Source organism: Erinaceus europaeus, chromosome 1 (assembly GCF_950295315.1).
Source record: "Erinaceus europaeus chromosome 1, mEriEur2.1, whole genome shotgun sequence".
In the NCBI taxonomy this organism is placed as follows: domain Eukaryota; kingdom Metazoa; phylum Chordata; class Mammalia; order Eulipotyphla; family Erinaceidae; genus Erinaceus; species Erinaceus europaeus.
The window spans coordinates 46,521,266-46,543,634 of record NC_080162.1 but is presented as its reverse complement, the minus strand read 5'-3'; the positions used below and the strand labels follow the sequence as shown (position 1 = coordinate 46,543,634).

The following is a 22,369-nucleotide window of genomic DNA, read 5'->3' as shown; positions in this document are numbered from 1 at the left end:
GTGCAATTTAAGTCAAGGTGGCAATCTACTGAAATCAGAACAGCTATCACCAAAACATGAAGTTTGATTACTTAGCTATAGCAACATTCCAAGTTTACTGAAAAATCTTTCCTCAATAAAATTACAGTCTGGGGAGTCAATGGTAGCACAGCGGGTTAAGTGCACATGGCGCAAAGTGCCAAGGACTGGCATGAGAATCCCGCTTCGAGCCCCCCAGCTCCCCACCTGCAGGGGAGTTGCTTCACAGGTAATGAAGCAGGTCTGCAGGTGTCTTTCTCTCTCCCTCTCTGTCTTTCCCTCCTCTTTCCATTTCTCTCTGTCCTATCCAACAATGACATCAATTACAACAATAAAACAAGGGCAACAAAAAGTAAGTAAATAAATATTAAAAAATCTTTTAAAAAACCATAGTCTGACTAGAATATGATTATAGGAAGCCAATAGTAAGTCTAAGAACTAGAACACAGCGCTATTTTGCTAGCCCTGAACATCATCTTTTAAACAGTGAATTTTATACTATGCCTTATGAACATTAGTGCTCTAACGGAAAATACAGCCTACCCTTTACTTGGGGAGGAAGAAAAAAAGAGAGTGGGGGTGGGGAGAGGGGCTGGCAATGATGCTATTGCTCTTGTTAGAGAACCAGACATCATTCTTGTACATGTGCTGCCAGGGATGGAACTCAAAGACCTCAAGCTTGAAAGTCTTAATGCTTTATCCACTGTGCCACCTCCCGGACCACTGCAATTTCATTTTTTGGTAGCAACATTAACTGAAATTAAAATGGAAGAAATTCAGCTCCTTGATAATTAACACACAAGTACGTCAATTAATGTTGATGCAAGTGCACTGGAGTTTAAGAAAGAGAGATTTGTGGTGTTTCTTTAAGCCACTGAACAAAAACAAACAGACAAAACCCATGTAAAGTTATCTAACACATTTTCTAAAAGGAATAGGCATTTAAAAAAGAATCTTGGGGGAGGCAGGCTGGGGAAATAGTATAACTGTTGTGCAAAAAATTTTTTCAGTTAATGTCACAGGTCCCCATCCCCAACCCCCATACCAGTGCTAGTCAGAGCTGAGCACTGCTCTAGTAAAAAATAATAAAATAAATCTTGGAAAGAGAATCAAAATACCAGGGAGTTGGGTGGGGATGCACCAGTTGAGCATATACTCCACTATGAGTTTTAGCCTGGGGCCCCCCACCTGGGGGGGGAAAGTAGGTCTATAGGTGTCTTTCTCCCCACCTCTCATCTCAGTTTCTTTCTGTCCTATAAAAAAAGGGGGGGGGGGAGAATATGAATCAAAATATCCAGCTGCTTCACTGATACCCATGATGGTACCTTTTGTCCTTTCTTAACTGATTTTTGAGATATTTCCATGAAAACATTTAGGATCTATTAGCCAAGAAGAGAACACTCATATTTATGCACTCTTCCTCCTCCCACTAACTACCCAAACCTATTTAATACTTAGTAATATTATTTACTGTATAAAGTAGTAGACATCATAAAACTTTTTTTGTACAACCAGTAAGTACTCATCTTTTCAAAAACTCTAAGGGCATAACTAAATTCTAAATTTAAATTAAACTAGTTGTAAAAAGGCTAACATAGGAACTGGTGGTGGTAATGGCACCTGGTAAAACATACATACTGTCATGCACAAGGACCTACATTCAAGCTTCCAGTTCCCACCTGCAGTACAGTAGGCAGAGTAGGTAGGCGTCTCTCCAAACAAAAGGCAAAGTTTGGTTTCCCCTAATCTGATCAAATATGCGCAATATTTGAGGCTAAAGCACACACAGTGTGTATATGGGGCTGGCAAGGAAACTTCATGGGTAATGAAGCAGAGCTGCAAGTGGCTCTCTCCTCTCTCTGATATCAAATAATAATAATAGATGCTGGGAACAGTGGAGTTATACTAGCATCAAGCCCTAGCAGTAACCTTGCTGACAAAAAGGGAAATTACTTAAAAAAGACTCATTTAGGGAGTCGGGCTGTAGCACAGCGGGTTAAGCACAGGTGGCGCAAAGCACAAGGACTGGCATAAGGATACCGTTCGAACCCTGGCTCGAACCCCGGCTCCCCACCTGCAGGGGAGTCGCTTCACAGGCAGTGAAGCAGGTCTGCAGGTGTCTATCTTTCTCTCCTCCTCTCTGTCTTTCCCTCCTCTCTCCATTTCTCTGTCCTATCCAACAACGACAACAACAATAATAACTACAATAAAACAAGGGCAACAAAAGGGAATAAATAAATAAATATTAAAAAAAAAAAAGAATAAAAAAAAAAAAGACTCATTTATGGGGGTTGGGCAGTAGCGCAGCAGATTAAGTGCAGGTGGCGCGAAGTTTAAGGGTTGGAGTAAGGATCCTGGTTCAAGCCCCCGGTTCCCCACCTGCAGAGGGGTCACTTCACAAGTGGTGAAGCAGGTCTGCAAGTGTCTTTCTCTCCCTCTCTCTGTCTTCCCCTGCTCTCCCTGTCCTATACAACAATAGCAATGACAACAAGAACAACAACATGGGCAACAAAATGGGAAAAATGGCCTCCAGGAGCAGCGGACCTGTAGTGCAGGCAACGAGCCCCAACAATAACCCTGGAGGCAAAAAAAAAAAATTTGAAAAAGTAAATATATATATTCATTTATTTATTGGTGAGGGGGGTAGTAAGGGGGAAAGGATCATAGCATCATGCTGGCACCTGTGCTATAGAGGACTGAACTCAGGATCTCTTGCTCCACAGAGGCCAAGGCTTTACCCACTGTGCTTTCTTCCAGGTGCAAGAAAGTACTTTTCAAATGACGACAAACTTGTACTAAAATCTGAATTTGAATAATGAATGTCAATTACATTGCTTAGGATAATCATATCACAACACTGTTAGTAAAGATCAGCATGCAGGAAATGCAACCAGTATCTCTTCTCCTTTCCTTCCTCCCTTAGACAGAGAGGAAGAAAGAATATGAAAGAGACCACAGCACCAAAGTTTCCTTCAATGTGGTAGGAGTTAGCCTCAAACCTGAGTTAGACACATGACAAAGCAGCACCCTATCCAAGAGAGTTATTTCACCAGCTCTGTTTTCTTTGTTAACTACTAAGTTGTATTCGATGTTAACTACTTTCCTAGTTTGAAAATAAAAGACCAATTAGGTAAAATGTCAAATGCAAAACTACTACTCCCACAGAGAAGAAAATACTTGATTTTTCAGTTTTCAAAATATTAAATACTTTTCTATAACCATTGTGGGGGTCCACCCCCCCCAACTCTGCTCTAAGATCTATCTCTCACCAACAAGGCAAGGAGAGCACAAACCCTACCAGGGAATCCAGTCTATATTGAATGGCTGCTCACAAGTTTACTGCTACTTCTTGATCTCTCTCTCTTTAAAAAAAAAAAAAAAATTTATTCCCTTTTGTTGCCCTTGTTGTTTTATTGTTGTAGTTATTATTGATGTTGTTGTTAGATAGGACAGAGAAAAATGTAGAGAGGAGGGGAAGACAGAGAGGAGGAGAGAAAGATAAGACACCTGCAGACCTGCTTCACCACTTATGAAGTGATTCCCCTGCAAGTGGGGAGCTGGGGGTTCAAACCGGGATCCTTATGCCGGTCCTTGTGCTTTGCACCACGTGCACTTAACCTACTGTGCTACTGCTCGACTCCCCTCTCTCTTTTTTAACATTTTGTTTATTTATTGGATAGAGACAGAGATAATTTGCAAGGGATGGGGAGAGAAGGGGGGAATGAATGACACCCCTGTTTCATAGCTCATGAAGCTTCTCCCCTCTATAGGTAGGGCCTGGGGCTTAAACCTGTGTCTATGCATGGGAACATGTACACTCAACCTCCAATCATTTCACTACCCCTTTATTATAATCTTCAACATCAATAATTTAATTTTTCTGCATATGTGTTATCCTTTTCATTATTAGCTGACTCAAGTGAAAAATAAAGTGGTGGTAGTTCCACGATTTTTAAAAAAGATTTTATTTATTTATGAGAAAGATAGGAGAGAGAAAGAACCAGACATCACTCTGGCACATGTGCTGCTGGGGATTAAACTCAGGACCTCACGCTTGATAGTCCGAAGCTTTACCACTGCACCACCTCCTGGATCACAGATAGTTCCATAATTTTGTGACTGTATTTAAATATCAAGGAATGTGTATGCTTAAAGTTTCATGTTGTCTATTTTAACATAATAAAATGTTGTTTTTGGAGGTTGGGCGGTGGCACACTGGGTTAAGCACACATAGTACAAAGTGAGAGGACCTGTGCAAGGGTCTGGGTTGGAGCCTCTGGCTCCCCACCTGCAGGGAGGCCACTTCACAAGTGGTGAAGCAGGTCTGCAGATGTTTATCTTTCTCTCCCATCCCTCCCCTCTCAATTTCTCTGTCCTATCCAATAAAACAGAAAAAAAAAAAAAAAAGCCAACAGGATTTGTAATGTTGGCACTGAGCCCCACCAATAACCTGGGAGGTAAATAATAAAATATTAAATTAAAATAAAATGTTGCTTTGAGGCTGGATGGTGGCACACTTGGCTGAGCGCACGTATTACAATGCGCTAGGACCCAGGTTCAAGCCCCTGTCCCCACCTGCAGGAGGAAAGCTTTGAGAGTGGTGAAGTAGTCCCGCAGGTGTCTCTCTCCCTCTCTATCACCCTCGATTTCTGGCTGTCTCTATCCAATAAATAAAGATAATAAAATAAAATAAAATGTTGCTTTTTAAAATGACGAACTGCTTGTTTCTTATCCCTGAAAATAGGCTCCGACTGAGGACTGAACAAAACTGAGGCACTAATAAAGAAACTAGTTTCTTCGAGGAGTATTAATACAGAGTTTCTCTTTGCAGAGACATCCTTAAAGACCTATCTCTTAGGGGCCAGGTAGTGGCACACCTGGCTGAGTGCACATGGACCCAAGTTCAAGCCCCTGGTCCCCACCTGCAGGGGGAAAGCTTCACGAGTAGTGAGGCAGGGCTGCAGGCGTCTGTCACTGTCTTCCCCTCCCCTCTCAATTTCTGCCTGTCTCTATCCAATAAATAAATGATATTAAAATTAAGAAAAAAAAAAAGACCTAGTTCTTTTGAGCCAAGCACAAAACTGAGAAAATAGATATCTGCACTGAATCATGTTTGGTTATAAGGAAAATAATTACCAATAATCTTTAATTGTCTTTCTAAACTAAAGGGGTGTGGACACTGATAGCAAAATGGAAAAACAAAGCAAAGCCAAAAGTGGGGGGCAAACAAGTGTCCAGCACAAGTCTTAGGAAAGACAAGAGACTGGCTTATATTGCAAATAAAAGTGTGAACTGAAGTGTTATGAGAAAGGAGAACTTTTAATCACCAAGAAAAAAAAATCCATGAGTTGCCTAATCTAAACTCTTCTCATTTTACAGATTAGCAACAGAAGTGAAACAACAGCTCTAAGAACAATCAGCATGCTAGTGACAAATCTGGGCCTCAATGTCACCTACCATCTCTCCAGGTCTATGATGTAGTGCTTCTGCCATTACCCAAATCCAAAGCTCTGCCCCTGACATTAATTAAAAGCAAATAACAGTAAGTTACATTTATATGCCTGAAAATGTCAGAATTTCAATATCCAAGGTTGAAATGACCTTAAATCCAGCCCAAACCAGTGTTGTTGGATACGACAGACAGAAATTGAGAGAGGAGGGGAAGACAGAGAAGGGGAGAGAAAGATAAACACCTGCAGACCTGCTTCACCACTTGTGAAGTGACCCCCTTGGAGGTAGGGAAGCGGAGACTCGAACCGGGATTCTTATGCCAGTCCATGTGCTTTGCGCCATGTGCGCTTAACCCGCTGCACTACCGCCTGGACCCCCTTAAAGTATATTTTTCTGAAAAGTGTTCAGGAGAGTCAAGATTCTAGTTCTTTTATCTTCTGGAGGATGGGGGGGGGGCACAGAAAACTAGTCAGAAAATGACAATTACTGTATGATTCCACTAATAAGAGCTACTAAGAATAATCAAATCACAAAGAATGTAGGAGGGCTGCCAAAAGAAGAATGAGAATGTAATGTATAGTGGGGAGTTTCAGTTTTATAAGATGATAAAGGATCTGGAGATAGTGGTCTGGGACCCGGTGGCAGTGTGGATAAAGTACTTAACTCTCAATATGAGGTGCCTAGTCTAATCCCCAGCAGTACATGTGCCACGGTGAAGTTTAGTTCTCCCTATCCTCCTATCTTTCTCATTACTAAATCTTAAAAAATCTGGAGATGAAGGTAATAAAAGTACAATGTCACAGAACTGTGTATGTAAAAGTGGCTATGAGAGGGAGTCGGGTGGTAGCACAGCAGGTTAAGCACTCCGAAAAGCTCAAGTACCATTGTTAAGGATAGCTGTCGGAGCCCCGGCTCCCCACCTGCAGAGGAGTCACTTCACAGGCGGTGAAGCATGTCAGCAGGTGTCTATCTTTCTCTCCCTCTGTCTTCCCCCCCCCCTCCATTTCTCTCTGTCCTATCTAATAACATCAATAACAACAATAGCTACAACAATAAAAAAGTGGCTAGGACAGTAAACTCTTGCATTTTTAAAGATTTATTACACGAGAGTGTAACACAAGGCAGACAAAAACCAACGCACTATTCCAATACACACGGGTGCTAGGAATCAGAACAAAAACCTCAGGCATGACAAACCAAAGCTCTACCAGTTGAGCTATTTTTCCAGCCATGTTATGTTTATTTCACAAATATATATAGTAAGCTTTGCCAACTGCAAAATTTAAAGCAACAGTCATGGATGTGGACTTAGGAAAGGTTTGCCTATAATGTTATCAAGTGTTACTAGATTCAAAATTAGTGATATTCATCACTGATGGTGTCCTTGCCAAAACTATTAACATAAAGCACACGTTAAGAGTTCTCTGAACAGGATATACCCTTTAGAGCAAGTTCTGGATGTACTATAGAAACTGTGGAAGGCGGGAGTCTGGCAGTAGCGCAACGGGTTAAGCGCACATGGCACAAAGCCAAGGACCGGTATAAAGATCTTGGTTCGAGCCCGACTCCCCACCTGCAGGGTAATCGCTTCACAGGCGGTGGGTGAAGCAGGTCTGCAGGTGTCTTTCCCCATCTTCCCCTCCCCTCTCCATTTCTCTCTGTCCTAACAATGACATCAATAACAACAACAATTAAAAAAAAGGCAATAAAAGGGAAAATAATAAATGTAAAAAAACTAAAAAAAAAATACTTTGGAAGGCATTACACAATTTCCAATCATTTGTATACTATTAAATGAGTGGCTATGGTAATGGATCAGTGGTCCCTAAACTGTTAAAATGCTTAAAATCTTACTGAAATTCATTTGTCTATCAAGTTTGTTCTACTTCCAAGAAGGAAAGAACAGTGTACTTACTGAAATACTTTTTTTTTAAAAATTTATTTCCTTTTGTTGCCGTTTTTCTATTGTTGTTGTTGATGTCATCGTTGGATAGACAGAGATAAATGTATAGAGGGGAAAACAGAGAAGGGGAGAGAAAGATAAGACACCTGCAGACCTGCTTCGCCGCTTGTGAAGCAACTCCCCTGCAGGTGGGGAGCGGGGGGTTCAAACTGGGATTCTTACTATCGTTCTTGGGCTTTGCGCCACCTGCACTTAACCCGCTGTGCTACCTCTTGACTCTGTGTAATACTTTTGTCAATGTAAAAAATCCTATGTCAGGGCTGGGGAGACAATGTATTAGTTATACAAAAGACTTTCATGTCTGAGGCTATAAGGTTCCAGGTTCAATTCCCAGCACCACAAGCCAGAGTTGAGCAGTGCTAGGGTCTTTATCTCTCTCGTTAAAAGAAAATAAATAAACAAAAACAACCTGACTCATGTTGCCTTAATAGATTTTATTCAGCTGGAGTAACTTTTTTTGTATTTATTTTCTTTCAATGTTGCATACTTGTAGGATTTCACTGCTTTCAGGGGACATTCCCCCTTTCAATCTAAATCGAAATAAAGCAAAACACACACACACACACACACATATACATGCACACGCAAGAACACCACTTTGGCATGTGAAGTTTGGGTACCTAAGACCTAACTCAGAACCTCATGCTTGTAAGTATATGGTTTATCATTGTGCCACCCCCAGACCCACAGGAATTTTTTTGTTAATGTTGCACAGAAGCATGAAATTAGGATTTTGCACAAGGGAGATACTACAGATGAGCAGACTGCATGGGCCCCCTTTATTTTCTTCCATTTTCTTATTTTTGAGAGAACAAGAGAGACATTATAGCACTGGTCCTCCCGCCCTCACCTAAGATTCATGACGCTGGAGCTCAGGGCTTTAGGTGAGCTATTTCCCGCTCAATAACCACCCCCCCATTTAGGGTACCTTTAATGAGTTCAACTACTCTTTATTTTGCAAAACCAGAAATGAATTCTTGAGCATGTGGCAGCAACATTTTCATGGATTTCCCATGTATTGCAACTCCAACCCATCTAATATATCTTGAGCACATGCTCAAGGATCTTGGTTCAAGTCCCTAGTCTGCATCTGCAGGGGTTTCATGAATGGTGACGCAGTGCTGCAGATCCCCTTTTTATTACCTTTATTTATTTATTGGATAGACAACCAGAAATCAAGAGGGAAGGAGGTGAGAGACAGACACCTGTACCCCTGCTTCACCACTCATGAAGCTTTCCCCCTGCAGGTGGGGACTGGGGCTTGAACCTGGGGGCCTTGCACACTGTAACATGTGTACTCAAACAGGTGTGCCACCACCCGGCCCTTTGGCTCTCATTTCTTTTTTCTTCTATAAAAAACACAAAAACCAGTGTCTTAAGGATAGAAATAAAATTTAATTTTTAGTACTTTAAGCAAATTTTGTCTTCTTATGTGTTGATGTGGCTCATTAATATCCAAACAAAAATCTAACAGAAGATAAACACACTGGTCCATCACATCATTAGTCACCAAAATTCTAGTCACACCATGACTTTTAAGTTAATTTATTTTTAATGCTCAACACAGATGAATTAAGAGATTTAATAAAATTATGACCTCAAGCTGTAATTGATAAAAGTATTTTGTTAGATACAGTCACTTTAAGTCAATCCTTCAGCAGAGATCAATTTTTCTAATCTTAACTCATGAATGAAGTTATCAAAATATGCAGGGTATTGGTGTATTACACCAAAGTAAAAGACAGGGGGGTGGTGTCCAGTCCTGGGACATGACAGCAGAGAAGGACCTAGTGTGGGGGGGGAATAGATAGCATAATGGTTATGTAGAGACTCTCATGCCTGAGGCTCCAAAGTCCCAGGTTCAATCCCTTGCACCACCATACGCCAGAGATGATCAATACTCTGATAAAATAAAAAAAACAAACTGGGAAATGTTATGCATGTACAAACTATTGTATTTTACTGTTGACTATAAACTATTAATCCCCAACAAAGAAATTTTTAAAAAAGACTATAATATCTTAAAAAAAAAAAAAAGCAGGGTACACCAAAATAAGGCACATTTAAAAGAACGTTCTTTTCTGGATGAGCCAGGGTATGATTTCAAAGTTCCCACTTCCTGCTGCTTTTCACTCAGAAATGCCACTCAATGGCAAGGTAGGCACTCTACCCAGTGAACTCTCCAGCCCTCAGTCTTCAACCCCACATAAGCCTAGCATTCACATCTGTGGCTGGCACATAGTAGGCTGAGTAGTTCCTACTTAGAAAGGGTTTACAAATGATACCTGATATCTACAATAGTTAAAAAAATATATATATCATAATAAAATGTGCATTGTGTCACACATTTGTGTCCTAAGAGGAAGAGATCATTATTAGCACAGGTGAGGATAGGGTGGGTCAAAGTAGCTGCAGAACAGGGGTCACTAAGTTGAGAATATGCATGTATGCAAAGAATTAGCTGGCAAGGCTCCTGAAGTAGGTTAATGAGGAGGGGCAGAATGGCTACCATGTTGAGCTTGTAAGTAATTAGTAATAAAAACAAGGTTGGAAAGGGAAGTTGGAGACTGGGTGGAGGCCTTGGTTGGGCATGAAGCTAGAGCCCGAACCGTATCTGGTAATCATTGAGGAGATGCTACAGTTTGAGGAGATGCTACAGTATGGATGTAGAAATATGACACAGAAAATCCAAATAGAAATTTAATAATTAAGCTGCTTCTGCTGGGCAGGTTTCATTAAAAAAGGTCTGGAAGACCCGGTGGTAGGGCTCAGACCTTGCATGCTGGAGGCCCCAGGTCCCGTCTCTGGCACTGCAAATACCCAGAGCTGAGTGGTAGTCTAGTCTAAATAAAAGTTTAGAAGAAGCTGATGACAAGTGGGTATACTGCTTTGCAAATTATTAGGATTACCTGAGGACATTCATGACCATCCTGCACATTCCCAACTGAAAGATTACCAGAGTCATACAAAGATACTGAATTAACAAAACAGAATATGGCTCAAAGGCCTGAAAGATAATGCCATCAAAAGCGCAACAGATCGAGGCACAAAAGGTCCTTCCTAGGTTCAATCCCTGGCACCACAACATGCCAGAGCTGAGCAGTTTTCTGTTGGAAAAAAAGGAAGGAAGGAAGGAAGGAAGAAAGGAAGGAAGGAAGGAAGGAGAGAGGCGGGCTGGTGAAATAGCTCACTTGGATACTATGCTGCTCTGCCCGTGTGTGACCCAGATTCGAGCCCGGCCCCTACTGTGTTGAAGGAAGCTTCCATGCTGTGGTCTCTTTCACTTTCTCTCTGCCTCTTTGTCCCAACCAAAATAAAATATAACAAACCAATCTGTTTTCCAACAGGACTATATATTATCTTCCTTCTCTTCCTCCTTTTTTTTAGAGGTTGCTGGGACTTCATCATTCCAGGTAGAGATAGGGACAGGAAGAAATACATCATAGCACTGAAGCTTCCCCACTGTGGTGGGGGGTGGGCTTGAAATTGGCAGGGCCTTACGTAGTTGCTAAGAATATAGTTATAAAACTGGAGAGACAGATCTGCATTTAACCCTATGCTGTGCCACTCATTAGCTTTACAATCTCTACAATATTACCTAACACCTGGAGGTCAGATTCCTTATGGGCATATACAAGCAGGACACAGTTCCAATGTTCATTATTAGAATGATCATATGAGATGATGCTAGCTAATGTGCTTAAAAGTAGCTATCATTATTACTTACCTAAAACCAGATCAGATACTAGAATAACTACTTTGAAAATCCTGAGTTCAGTGGCCTGGGAGGTGACACGGTGACTAGAGCTCTCCAGTATCTCATAAGCCATCTGGTTAGAGCAAATTCTGCAAATTCAAAGTTCTACCAGGGCATAGTTTGGAAAAACCTTGCCTATTTTATTATTCCCAAGAGTCAAATATGGTTGCCTGGTTGCCAAAGATCTGTTCACACACACAATGTGCATTCACACTTACATACTTATATTTAAAAAATATATATATATATTTTAGAGAGGAAGAGAGACAGACACTGCTCAGCTTTGGCATATAGTAGTGCTAGGGATGGAAACTGGGGCTTCAGGCATGCAGATATGCTGAGATATCTCTCAACACTGTACAACACTTTAAATTCATTAATGTGAAACATCTCTGAATTAGCATATTCTCAGCTTTACAAATTCAGTGGCACTCAAAGCTTTTTCATTCTTTTTATTTCAGATAGAGGCAGAGATGCCAGAGCACTACAGCTTTCCCTAATGCCATGCCACTTCATGGGGTGCAGGGGCTTGAAACCAGGTCACACACATTAGTATGACATGCACTCTACAGCATTCTAGTGAGGCAGGAAAACATTGTAGAGTGAATCCAGCACTTTGTTGCCTAAACATGCACTCCATAGACTCAGAGCTTAGTTGTCAATATAGGTCAATCATCTGACTTATGAAAATGTGAAAAAAGGAAATCAATTTATGTGAGGATACAATTTCTATGGAGACATCAGTAAATGTCCGTTTGTAATAGTTCCAAAAGCACACCAATTATTTTGCACCTAGTGGAATAAAAAGGACATTATCTTATATTCTTTTTTTATTGTTTAATTATCTTTATTTATTGGATAGACAGAAATAGAGAGAGAGAGACAGACAGACATTTGCAGCCCTACTTTACCACTCACAAAGCTTTCTCTCTGTGGGTGGGGACAAGGAGCTTGAACCCAGGTCCTTGTGCACTGTGTATGCTTAACAAGGTGTGCCACCGTCTGGTTCCTTATCTTATATTCTTAATTAAACTTTTATGTTTTGCTTTTATCAAACCTACTCAGAAAGAACTTTACCATAGTAATTGGGATATGGGCTTTTCCCACCATTTTTGAATAACAGGAAAAGTTCCTTGATTCATCTTCAAGTTTTCTTAGGGTCAAAAGTTTAACCAAAATATTTTTTGCATCATGTTTTGTGACAGCTAAATTCTTATATTTTACCCACAGATTAAAAGTTATTTAAATGACACAGACACACACCCACACACACCCCTACCTACCTCAGCTGACTTATGGTGCTGATGGGACATTGGGAGTCTCAGGCATGAAACTCTTTTTGCATAATCACTATACGGTTTCACTAGCCCTACCCACAAATATTAGCTGTGGAAAATAGCTCAAATAAGTGCACTACACAAAAGACTGGAGAAGGCACACATTGAGACCTGGTTCATAATGGAGGGATAGGGCTGAAGTTGGGGATGAGAATATTTTGCAGACTCCAGCCATGCAAAATGAAAACTGCACCTGTGTGTTAACAACTGTACTGTATTATTTATTTTAAATACATCTTTTATTTGATAGGTGAGAAATTAAGAGGAGAAGGGGGATGAGGGAGGGAAAGAGACAAAAGAGATACTTGCAATACTGCTCACTATTTGAAAGCTTCCTCATTGCATGTGGGGACTAAGGATTTTTTTTGTTTTTGTAAATACTTATTTATTCCCTTTTGTTGCCCTTGTTTTTTTGTTATAGTTATTGTTGTCGTTGTTGGATAGGACAGAGAGAAATGGAGAGAGGAGGGGAAGACAGAGAAGGGAGAGAAAGACACCTGTAGACCTGCTTCACTGCCTGTGAAGCGACTCCCCTGAAGGCAGGGAGCCAGGGGCTTGAACCAGGATCCTTATGTGGGTCCTTGTGCTTTGTGCCATATACGCATAACCCACTGTGCTACTGGCCGACTCCCGGGACTAAGGATTTGAACCTTAGTCCTAGTGCCTGGTAATGTGTGCACTCAACCAGGTATGCCACCACCTGCCTTCTACTGTATTAGTTATTTTTACCAGAGCACTCCTAAGTTCTGGCTTATATAGGTGTGGGGGACTAAATCTGGGCTTTGGAGCCTCATGCAGGAGAATCTCTTTGCATAATCATTATGCTATCCCCTCTCCCAACTGTAAAACACCTCCCCCATTAAAAAACATAGCTCAACCGGTTGAGCGCTGGATGTGCATGATGAAATCCACACTTTGATCCCTGGTACCACATACACCAGAAGGGAGCTGTAGCTTGTATGAAACTTTCTCATATGTAATAAATGAGTCATTAAAAAAATAAAACAAACCCAAATTAAATTCTAATAAATTCTGACACTGTCATTACAAGTTTCTTCAGTTATGCCACCAGGTTTTAAAAGAGATCACTTTACAAGAGATTATCAATTATCAACTTGCAGCAGAAAACTTTTAGTTTTTTTAAAGGAAGGACAGGTTTCAAATAAACTCTTAAATAAAGCACACAAGGCTCAGAAAAGGAAATAAAAAAACACAACAAAAACAAACACAAAAGGAGGGGGAAGAGATGCAAAAGGAATAGGGAGAAGGGCAAAGCCAGCAATTATCTGCTTGAGTAAAAATAACTACCCAGAGAAGGTACAAGACTGTCCTAAACCTAAGCAGTGGGGAAAAGCAATGGGACCATAAGCAATATGTCTTTTTATACTGTCAAACAACTTCAAAACAGACACATGCTATGCTACTTCAACCAACCACAATTTTCACCAGCACTTTTCTGTTTGGGTGTGGCTAGCTTCCATTTGTAATCTTTGGGTATCAGCTGATTTATCAACAGAAACACAAAACATTACTACAAATGAAAGCTATGAAGCATTCATTTGAGCCCTCATTAGCCAAACAGTGCACAGGAGCACTATAAAAATCCTTGCCTAGACACAACTGCATATGGTAGTGCCTTGATTTCCCTACTTGGAAAGAACAGTCCTGGGAGACTGGAGAATGCTTATAAAGTGCTAGGGAAACCAAAAGGAAAGTTTTTTTTTTTTCTTTCCCCCATCTTACAACACCACAAAAGCCAGCAAGGGTGGGGGAATGTCTTTAAACTTACAAGTCATCTTTATCCAAGATATCAACCAAATCACACAAGTAACACATACACACAAATCAAGAGATAAACAACTCAATTATAAATCTTTATTGAATTAAAATGTGTATTATTACATATTTAATTTTTTTTGTTAAGAGTCAGCGTTTCATCACTGACAGAAAAGGAGACAGAGAAAGGGAGGGAGACCACAGCACCAAGCTTCCCCCAGTGTCACAGGGCTCAAATCTAGGTCAGCTGTATGACAAAAGGGGGGAGGCGTCTTTCCAGGTGAGTTATCCTACAAACCCAGCACATGAACTATATTTTTGAGTTAAATCTTAAATTGCAGTGCATGTTCAGGACAGTCTTCTTACTAAGTCTTTCATGTTCTCCTGTTTCCAAATCTCTATTTCTAGAACACTGTTGGAATTCCTGAAAGACTGCAGAATTTTTTTTTTTTTACCTCTATCAGAGAGAGTACCGCTCAGCTCTGGTGGTACTGGGGATTGAATCTGGGATTTCAGAGCTTCAGGCATAAGAGTCGTTTGCATTACTATTATGCTATCTTCCCAGTCCAATTCAAAGATTTTTCTACCTACAGTCTTACAACCAAGGTAGGGACCAATAAAACTAAGGAAGTTTGTTAACTGCCATCTCAATGAACTTGTAATTGGGAGGACAAAGAGTGCATACAAAGAGATGAAGGAACAAAGAACTGAAAAAGTTAAAGGAATCGGGGTTCAGTGGCAGCACACCTTGTAAAGAGTATATACATTACAGTGTACAAGGAACCCAGTTCAAGCTGCGCCCCATTCCCACTTGCCAGGGTGGGTGGGTAGGGAGCTTCATGGGTAGTGAAGCAGTGCTGCAGGTCCGTCTTTCTTTTTGTATTTCTTCCTTTTTGTTGCCCTTGTCGTCATTGTTGGATAGGACAGAGAGAAATAGAAGAGGGGAAGACAGAGAGAAGGAGAGAAAGATAAGACACCTGCAGACCTGCTTCACCGATTATGAAGTGACTCCCCTGCAGGTGGGGAGCTGGGGGGTCAAACCGGGATCCTTACACTGGTCCTTGTGCTTTGTGCCACCTGTGCTTAACCCACTGAGTTACCACCTGATTCCCTCCATCTTTCTTTCTGTTTACCCCTTCCCTAGTCATTTCTGTCTCTCCAAAATAATTACGTTAAAAAAAACACACCTGGCGGGAGTTGGGTGGTAGCACAGGGGGTTAAGTGCAGGTGGCACAAAGTGCAAGGACTAGAGGAAGGATCCTGGTTCGAACCCCCAGCTCCCCACCTGCCAGGGAGTCGCTTCACAAGCAGTGAAGCAGGTCTGCAGGTGTCTATCTTTCTCTCCCCCTCTTCATTTCTCTCTGTCCTATAAAAAAACAAAACAACAACAAAAAACCCACCTGATGATATATATTCCAATTTAAGGAGCCTGGTAATGTGAGAAGAGCTCTCTCCTTCCAATGAAACAGAAAATGAATTCTCCCATTGACAGCTAAGCTGTCAGATAAGCGAACTTAACATGATGAAAACATAGATACCAAGACACCAAGAGAATGAGGAAGCACAATCCTCCTGTCCAATATTAACAGGGTCAGAAGAGCAAGTCATAAAGTTACAATGGCCACTCAAGCCAGGCAAACCCTGATGGTTTCTTTTATAAATTGTCTGTCACCAATGTAGAAAATGAAAATATACAAGTAAGCAGCTTTTACACTCAAAATATCAATCTAGTTGATAAATGAAGGTGGGGATTTTAGTTCATAGCAAATTCAAATGCCGAGTTTCAAAACTAACAACATAAAATATGCTGTTAGTGTGCGTGTCTGTGTATATATATATAAATATAAAATATATTTACCATCAGCAAAATACAGCATTTGCTTCAGGCCTAATACTGCGAGGCTTTGCAAAACTATGGGAGGAAAAAACTTTGTTTAAAATTTCAAAATACTTAGATTTTTAATAACACCTTTAAATGTGTAAGAAGCAACAAAGAAAGCCACAATTTCATACATAGCGAACCTTAAATAATTATGCACTTAGTAATGACACACATATATATGGATGTTACAATGAAAATTGACTGCCAAAACCCAGGAGGTGGCAAAGTGTTTGATAAAGCCTTGGACAACCAGTGATGCTCTGGTTCTCTCTCCCTTTCTTCTCATAAATATATCTAAAAAAAAAAAAAAAATTAAAATTAAAACTCTTTTAGTTAACAAAGGCTCAATCATTATTTGGAAGCAAGCACATTTTCACAAAAAGATCTGCTTTGATCAAAAGAACACTTATTGTTTACTTATTCATTATTTTTAAAAGAAATCACCAACCTTGAGATTGGTTCTGCAAAACAATAGCAATTAAGAACTTATTTGAAACTTATTCAGGTCCACATAGTGACTACTTATATTATAGTCTAAGTAGTATTAAGAGCTTTTCCTATACTCTGGTTTTAAGACAAAAAAAGAGATTTTAAGTAAAACCAAGTCTCTATGTTTAAAACCATCTAAGATAGGTCAGTGCTCTAGAGGTTTACTCAGTGTGATACATATACTTACTGAGAATCAGAACATCACTCTGACAGATGAGATGATGGGGACTGAACTCAGAACCTCATGTTTCACAGTCCAAAGCTTTGTCTACTGAACCACCTCCTGGGCCCCCAACATACTATATTATTAATAGATTATAAAGAAACAAACAAAAAAAATTAAAATTAATTTAATGTAGACAAAGAAGCTTCCATAAAGTAGTCTCCAGAAAGTTTTCAACGTGCATCAAAGTAGAGAAGAAACAACTTGTGGTTTGGGAGGTGGCGCAGTAGATAAAGCACTAGACCTTCAGACAAGAAGACCTGAGTTTGATCCTCAACAGCATATGTACCAGAGTGATGTCTGGTACTTTCTCTCCTATCTTCCTCATTAATAAATAAATAAAATCTTAAAAAAAAAGAGAGAGACTACTTTAGTATCTAATACCTATTCCCTACACTCCAAGTGAAGCTGTTAGCAATCTTTCTTCACAGTTCATCCAAATCCCAGTCTTTATGCTTATTGTTTAACCTTTTTTTTTTTTTTTTTTTTTTTTTTTACTTGAGAGTCAAAGCTAGGAAATCTTTGAAACTCTGTAAGATATGGACTTTCTAAGGACTCGGAGAAAGTTTTCCTAAGTAGGGGAGAATAGCTATTGGTACTAAGGACATCAGTTTTTAACACTATCTTATGCATAATTTGCTAAACCAAACAAAAACACCTTTGTAAACTTCACCTCCACATACTCCCAAATAAGCTGTCTTCAAATTACTCACTTAAAAAACTTGACTAACTTCTGAAGAACAAATACAAGTCAAAATTGGATCAGCTTATCTAATACTAAACAGTACTCAAAGTTAAAAATACTATTTTAGATTTACTATCTGATTCTGTTTACTAAAAAAATTACAAAAGCAGTATAGTCAGTTTCTAAGGGACTGTTTTAATCAAGCTGCCTCCTTTTCACTGACAATGTTATCTGGTGGCAAATGCTCAATGAAATAAGGACCAAATGGCTATCTGAATATACCCAACTAAGCTTGCAAATTAATCTTGATATATCTATTCAGTTATTTGTAACTGAGAGTACCAACAACTGTCAACTGTTGGTAGCAAATACGCGTTCATGGAAGAGCCTGTTCAGAGCAGAGAATCTTTCAAGTGTTTAGAAGCTCAGTAACTGTTGAGATATAAGTTGCAATTTCTCTGTTCAGAACCCACTAGTGTAATCAGCTCCAGTGGATTCCTGGAGGAGTGAGGTTAAGTCACCATTTTGGAAGTGTTGGCTTTGGTAATGATAAAGGAGGAAGAAGTCTCTGAGTTCCCTGTGGCTGCAGTTTCCAACTTCCAAGTAAATATATCCACTGGTGTGACCTGACAATGTGTTCCAAAGAACAAGGCAGGCATGGAATCCAGATCGTCAAAGTGGTAGTTCAGGGCATAAACACTAGGCCACCTATGAGTAGAGTACAAAAAGTATGACCTTGTGCCTCAAGGTGCAAAAGTTAGGTCCTAGGTTTCACACTGTGTTATCTATCATCTGTGGAAACAAGAGGAGTAAATTCTATAGAAATCAACACTCTAAGAAGGTGGGTGGCTTACAGAAGACTGGTGCCAACACTGAGCTAATCAGATGCTGAACAATGATGATGAGCCCTAAGATAGAAGAAAACAAAATTTTGCAATCAACTGTGTTGAGTTTGACAATGAAGAACTCAACATGGGCTTGATGTTTACCAACAAGACTTGGTAAATCATGACACTTTTCCACATGCTTATGAAAATTATCCCACAAACATCTAACATCTCTCAAGAAGCTCTTAACTCTCAAAGAGTTGAGAAGATTTGGGTCATGAAGAAGGGATATAATCAGCACTAGCCCCAAACCCATTCTCAGGCTTTCCACTTTCCCTTTTACTACCTGACCCTGGAAGGTGATGACATATTCAAAGTTTAAGATGAATTTACTGCTGAGGATAAATCTGTGTACCAAGGATGAGTCAAGGTGATATGTCAAGAACAAATATGGGTCAAGTTTTGATTAAGTAAAGAGACAAGTTCTGAAATACAGGGTGGATTCCTTAAAAGAAGAAAAATCACTGCTCTCGACTCACTTATTCCTTCGCCATGTTGCTGTCAGCTCTCCAACTGAAGAGTGCAGAGAGTGTGTCTTGCTGGGCCCATTTTCCCATGGTCTGTAGAAGGCGCTGTGAAGCACATCCTGTTCTAGCTCTGGGGCCCTTCCCCCCATCTGCAGCCTTACCCAGTGCAGGGAATGCGCCCCCTACTGATCCCAACACTCATCGCCTTTAGCCGACTTGGCTGCGGTGCATTTTGGGTGGGGGCTGGTATTTTCTTCATGGCCATAAACCAGAAGCAACAATGCAGATTTCTAAAGAAACTGTATCAAGCCACCCAGAAGTAGTAGTACTTGTCACGATCTGAAGGCTGAAGACACTGGCACAAGAAGCTTCTGGGATAGGAACTGGGTGTGTGAGGATGAATAACATTAAAATGCAAGCACAGAAAACAGTTTGGTTCTTTTCCCCTCCTAAGCCTTTGTCTGAGAAATGGGATTATGGCAAGAACTGTCCAAAGGAATGGGTGAATGCAAGAGCACCCGGAAGACTTAGTGTGGGTTGTGTGTAGCTAGAAAGGATCATTAGACGTTAGCGCCAGTCTCGGCAGAAGAGGAAGAGAAGCACTCGCGCCTTTTCCAGCAGACAGACATCCAGGTTGGGGGGGAGGGGTGGGGAAGGCAGGCAGGCAGGCAGCCCGAAGGAAAGAAGAGGTGAATAGAAGATACTCGAAGAACTACTCCCCTTTCTTTTCATTGCATTAAAAACCAATCTCTCCCAGCTCTCTGGGTCGCCGTTTCCTATCACCTAGTTACAAAGTTGGGCTTCAGGGTGCTTTGTAAGAAAGCGGTCGTGCTGATCAGGTACTAAGCCTGAGGAGAAGGGGGTGGTGGAAGTCTCTGGTCAGGGCAAAAGGGGAGCAGGTCTGGAGAGGAGAAGGGTCGCACAGGCGAGGCGAAGACTTTCACTCCAAGCCATGCATGCTCCCCGCCCCCCGCACCCCCCCAGCTAAGGGTGGGTAGACCTGGCGGAAGGCTGGTCCCAGGCACTGGGGGTGTGCGTGGGGGGCTCGTTTTCGGGGGGCGGGAGGCAGGGATTAGTTTCTAGGGTGGGAGAAGCGTTTGCTGGGGGCGGGGTGGAGGGAGATGCCATTAGCGGCTCAGGCTCGGCCGGCGGGGCGGGCTGCCGGCCTTGGCGGGCTGGCGGGGGTCGGGCTGCAGGAGGCGGCGGCCGGCCCCCGAGGCGGCCGGCAGGTAGCGGTCCGCGCGGGGCCGTGCAGGCGGAGCCGCGCGCGGCCGCAGGGCTGCGGACGGACAATGCGCGCCGCGCCGCGCCGCGCCGGGACGGACGGGCGGGCGGCTGTGGGAGCGGCTCGGGCGGCTCGGTCCGCGCGGCGGCCGCCGGGGCTTACCTTCAGTCGGCCTCGAGGCGCGCGCGGGGCCGGCGTGCTCGGGGGCCGGGCGGCGGCGGCGGGCGGGCGGCGGCACGGCGGTGGCGAGGGCGCGCCCGGGGCCTCGGCGGGCGCCGGTTCGGGGGTCTCGGCGGACTCCGGCTCGCGCCGCGGCCGCGGCTGCTGCCGGGGGGCGCGGCGGGCGCAGCAGAGCGGCGGGCGGCGGCAGCGGCGGCGCGAGCGGCTCCCTCCAGTCCCCGCGCAGGCGGTGGCGGCGGCGGCGGCAGCGTCGTCGAGCGGTGCAGACAAAGGAGGGGCGGAGGGAGGAGACGGAGGGTGTGCGCGAGGCGGCTTCACCGGCGCGGGCGGGCGGGCGGCGGCGGCCGCGCTCCTGTAGCTCCTCAGCAGCCGGGGCCGAGAGAGGGAGCTGTGTCTGAGGAGACGCCAAAATCCCCCTTAGCGCTGCCTGCGGGAGGGGGAGGGGGCACAAGATGGCGGCGGCCTTGTGGGGGGGGCGGGAATTCAGCTCATGGATCCCGGCGGGCGGCGGAGGGGAGACCGGGCCGGCGGAGGCGGTGGCGGCAACGGGCGGGGGAGGGGGCTGATCCCGCGTCTCCCCTCAGCAGACAATACAAGCGTCTCAGAGCGAGTTCCCGAACCTGCCCTAGCCAAAATGGCGGCCGAGAAAGAGCGGAAGTGACGTAAGCGCTCATTAGCATAAGAGGACTCATTGTCCAGCTAAGTAGGGGGGCAGTGGGGGCCAGTACCCTTTCCCTCCCTGTAGCCCAGGAACAACTTTCTTACTCTCACCTGTGCTTGCACCTAACTTTCAGAGGAAGGGTGGCACCAACACTCCCACCCCACCTAGGGGGGAATTATATAATACCCACTTGAGAAGGAACTCTCGCGAGAACCAAAAGAATTTGCCATTGACCCACTAGGAGGCGCCGCGGATAATGGCCGCAGTGCGCTTCCCGGGCCGGTGTGCACAGCAGACGCCTTCTTCTGGCCGCAGCGCCGGCGGCGGAGGCACAAGCAACGAGCCGCAGGACGCCCTGCACTCAGTCAGGTGGCCATGCTGGAGATCCTTGCGCGGGCCCAACTGGGCCTGGACTACATCTGGCGGGAGGGGGTTGTGCAGGCAGCCGGGAGGCTGCACGTGCTGGGAGGCTGGAGTTCTCACGGGCTGGACAGCAGCGGGAAGGGGCAGGGACATCCTCATGCCTGAGGCCTCCTGCCATAAACGAGGTGTGAGGGCCTCGTGCCTCACACCAACTTGTGACACCACCTCAAGGACACCTGTCTCATTCCTAATTGGGCGGACAGGGTCTGGGTTTTGCAGAAGGCAGGCTCTAAGTAACCCTGGGGCTTGACTTGTAAGAGCCAGTCATGGGTTCTGGAGGGAAAACAAAAAAAGGAAACCTAACATTTTGAAAACACAGAACTGGTGAAGCCTAATGACGAATGATGTTGTCAAGTGGTCTCGAAAAGTCTATAGTAGTGCCCCCCAAACTGAACAGCACATTTTATGTTTGTAAAGTTAGGTCAACCCCAACCAGCCCATTATCTCAACATTTTTGTTTGGAATACACTTTTCAAAGAGTACAACACAATTCTGCCAAAGAATATGAAAACTGAACATAAACTGGGGAGAAAGTTTAAGTTATTGACTTTCATAATTTAATCCCTGGTTCTAGGTTCAACGCTCCGTACACCACAGTTTAAACAGTGTTCCGGTTTAAAAACAAAAGAAGAAATGTTAATGACTGGGGTCCCAAAGTCAATAAAATGAAATAAAATGAATTAAATTAAAATGAAATAAAAATACACTTGTGTGGTCCGGGAGGTGGCGCAGTGGTAAAGCTTTGAACTCTCAAGCATGAGGTCCCAGAGTTCTATCCCCAGGGGAGCACATGTGCTTCCTTTCTCATAAATAAAATCTTTAAATATATATTTAAAAAAACATAAAAATTGCAAATTTATACAAATTTTCAAATTGTGTTTACTTATAGCTCGGTATCTATGACTTTAGCAACTTTGAAAAACTGTTCCATCCAACACAGTATTG

At 42.9% G+C, this 22,369-nt stretch overlaps 1 protein-coding gene across 3 annotated transcripts in view; it reads right to left on the bottom strand.

The window, feature by feature from the left end:
- Positions 1 to 21,161, bottom strand: part of ADNP (activity dependent neuroprotector homeobox) — a 36,227-nt gene extending 15,066 nt beyond the window's left edge. Inside the window, exons 1-3 of one of the 3 annotated variants that reach the window (XM_060185323.1) lie at positions 20,323 to 21,161; positions 17,186 to 18,289; positions 16,161 to 16,214 (exon numbers count right to left, since the gene is read on the bottom strand). In XM_060185323.1, coding sequence (XP_060041306.1) covers positions 16,161 to 16,179 — 19 coding nt within the window. In that variant the 5' untranslated portion in view covers positions 16,180 to 16,214; positions 17,186 to 18,289; positions 20,323 to 21,161. The remainder of the gene's footprint in view (positions 1 to 16,160; positions 16,215 to 17,185; positions 18,290 to 20,322) is intronic. The other 2 variants (XM_060185315.1, XM_060185331.1) reach the window with 2 other exon arrangements.
- Between the last annotated feature and the right edge of the window lie 1,208 nt (positions 21,162 to 22,369).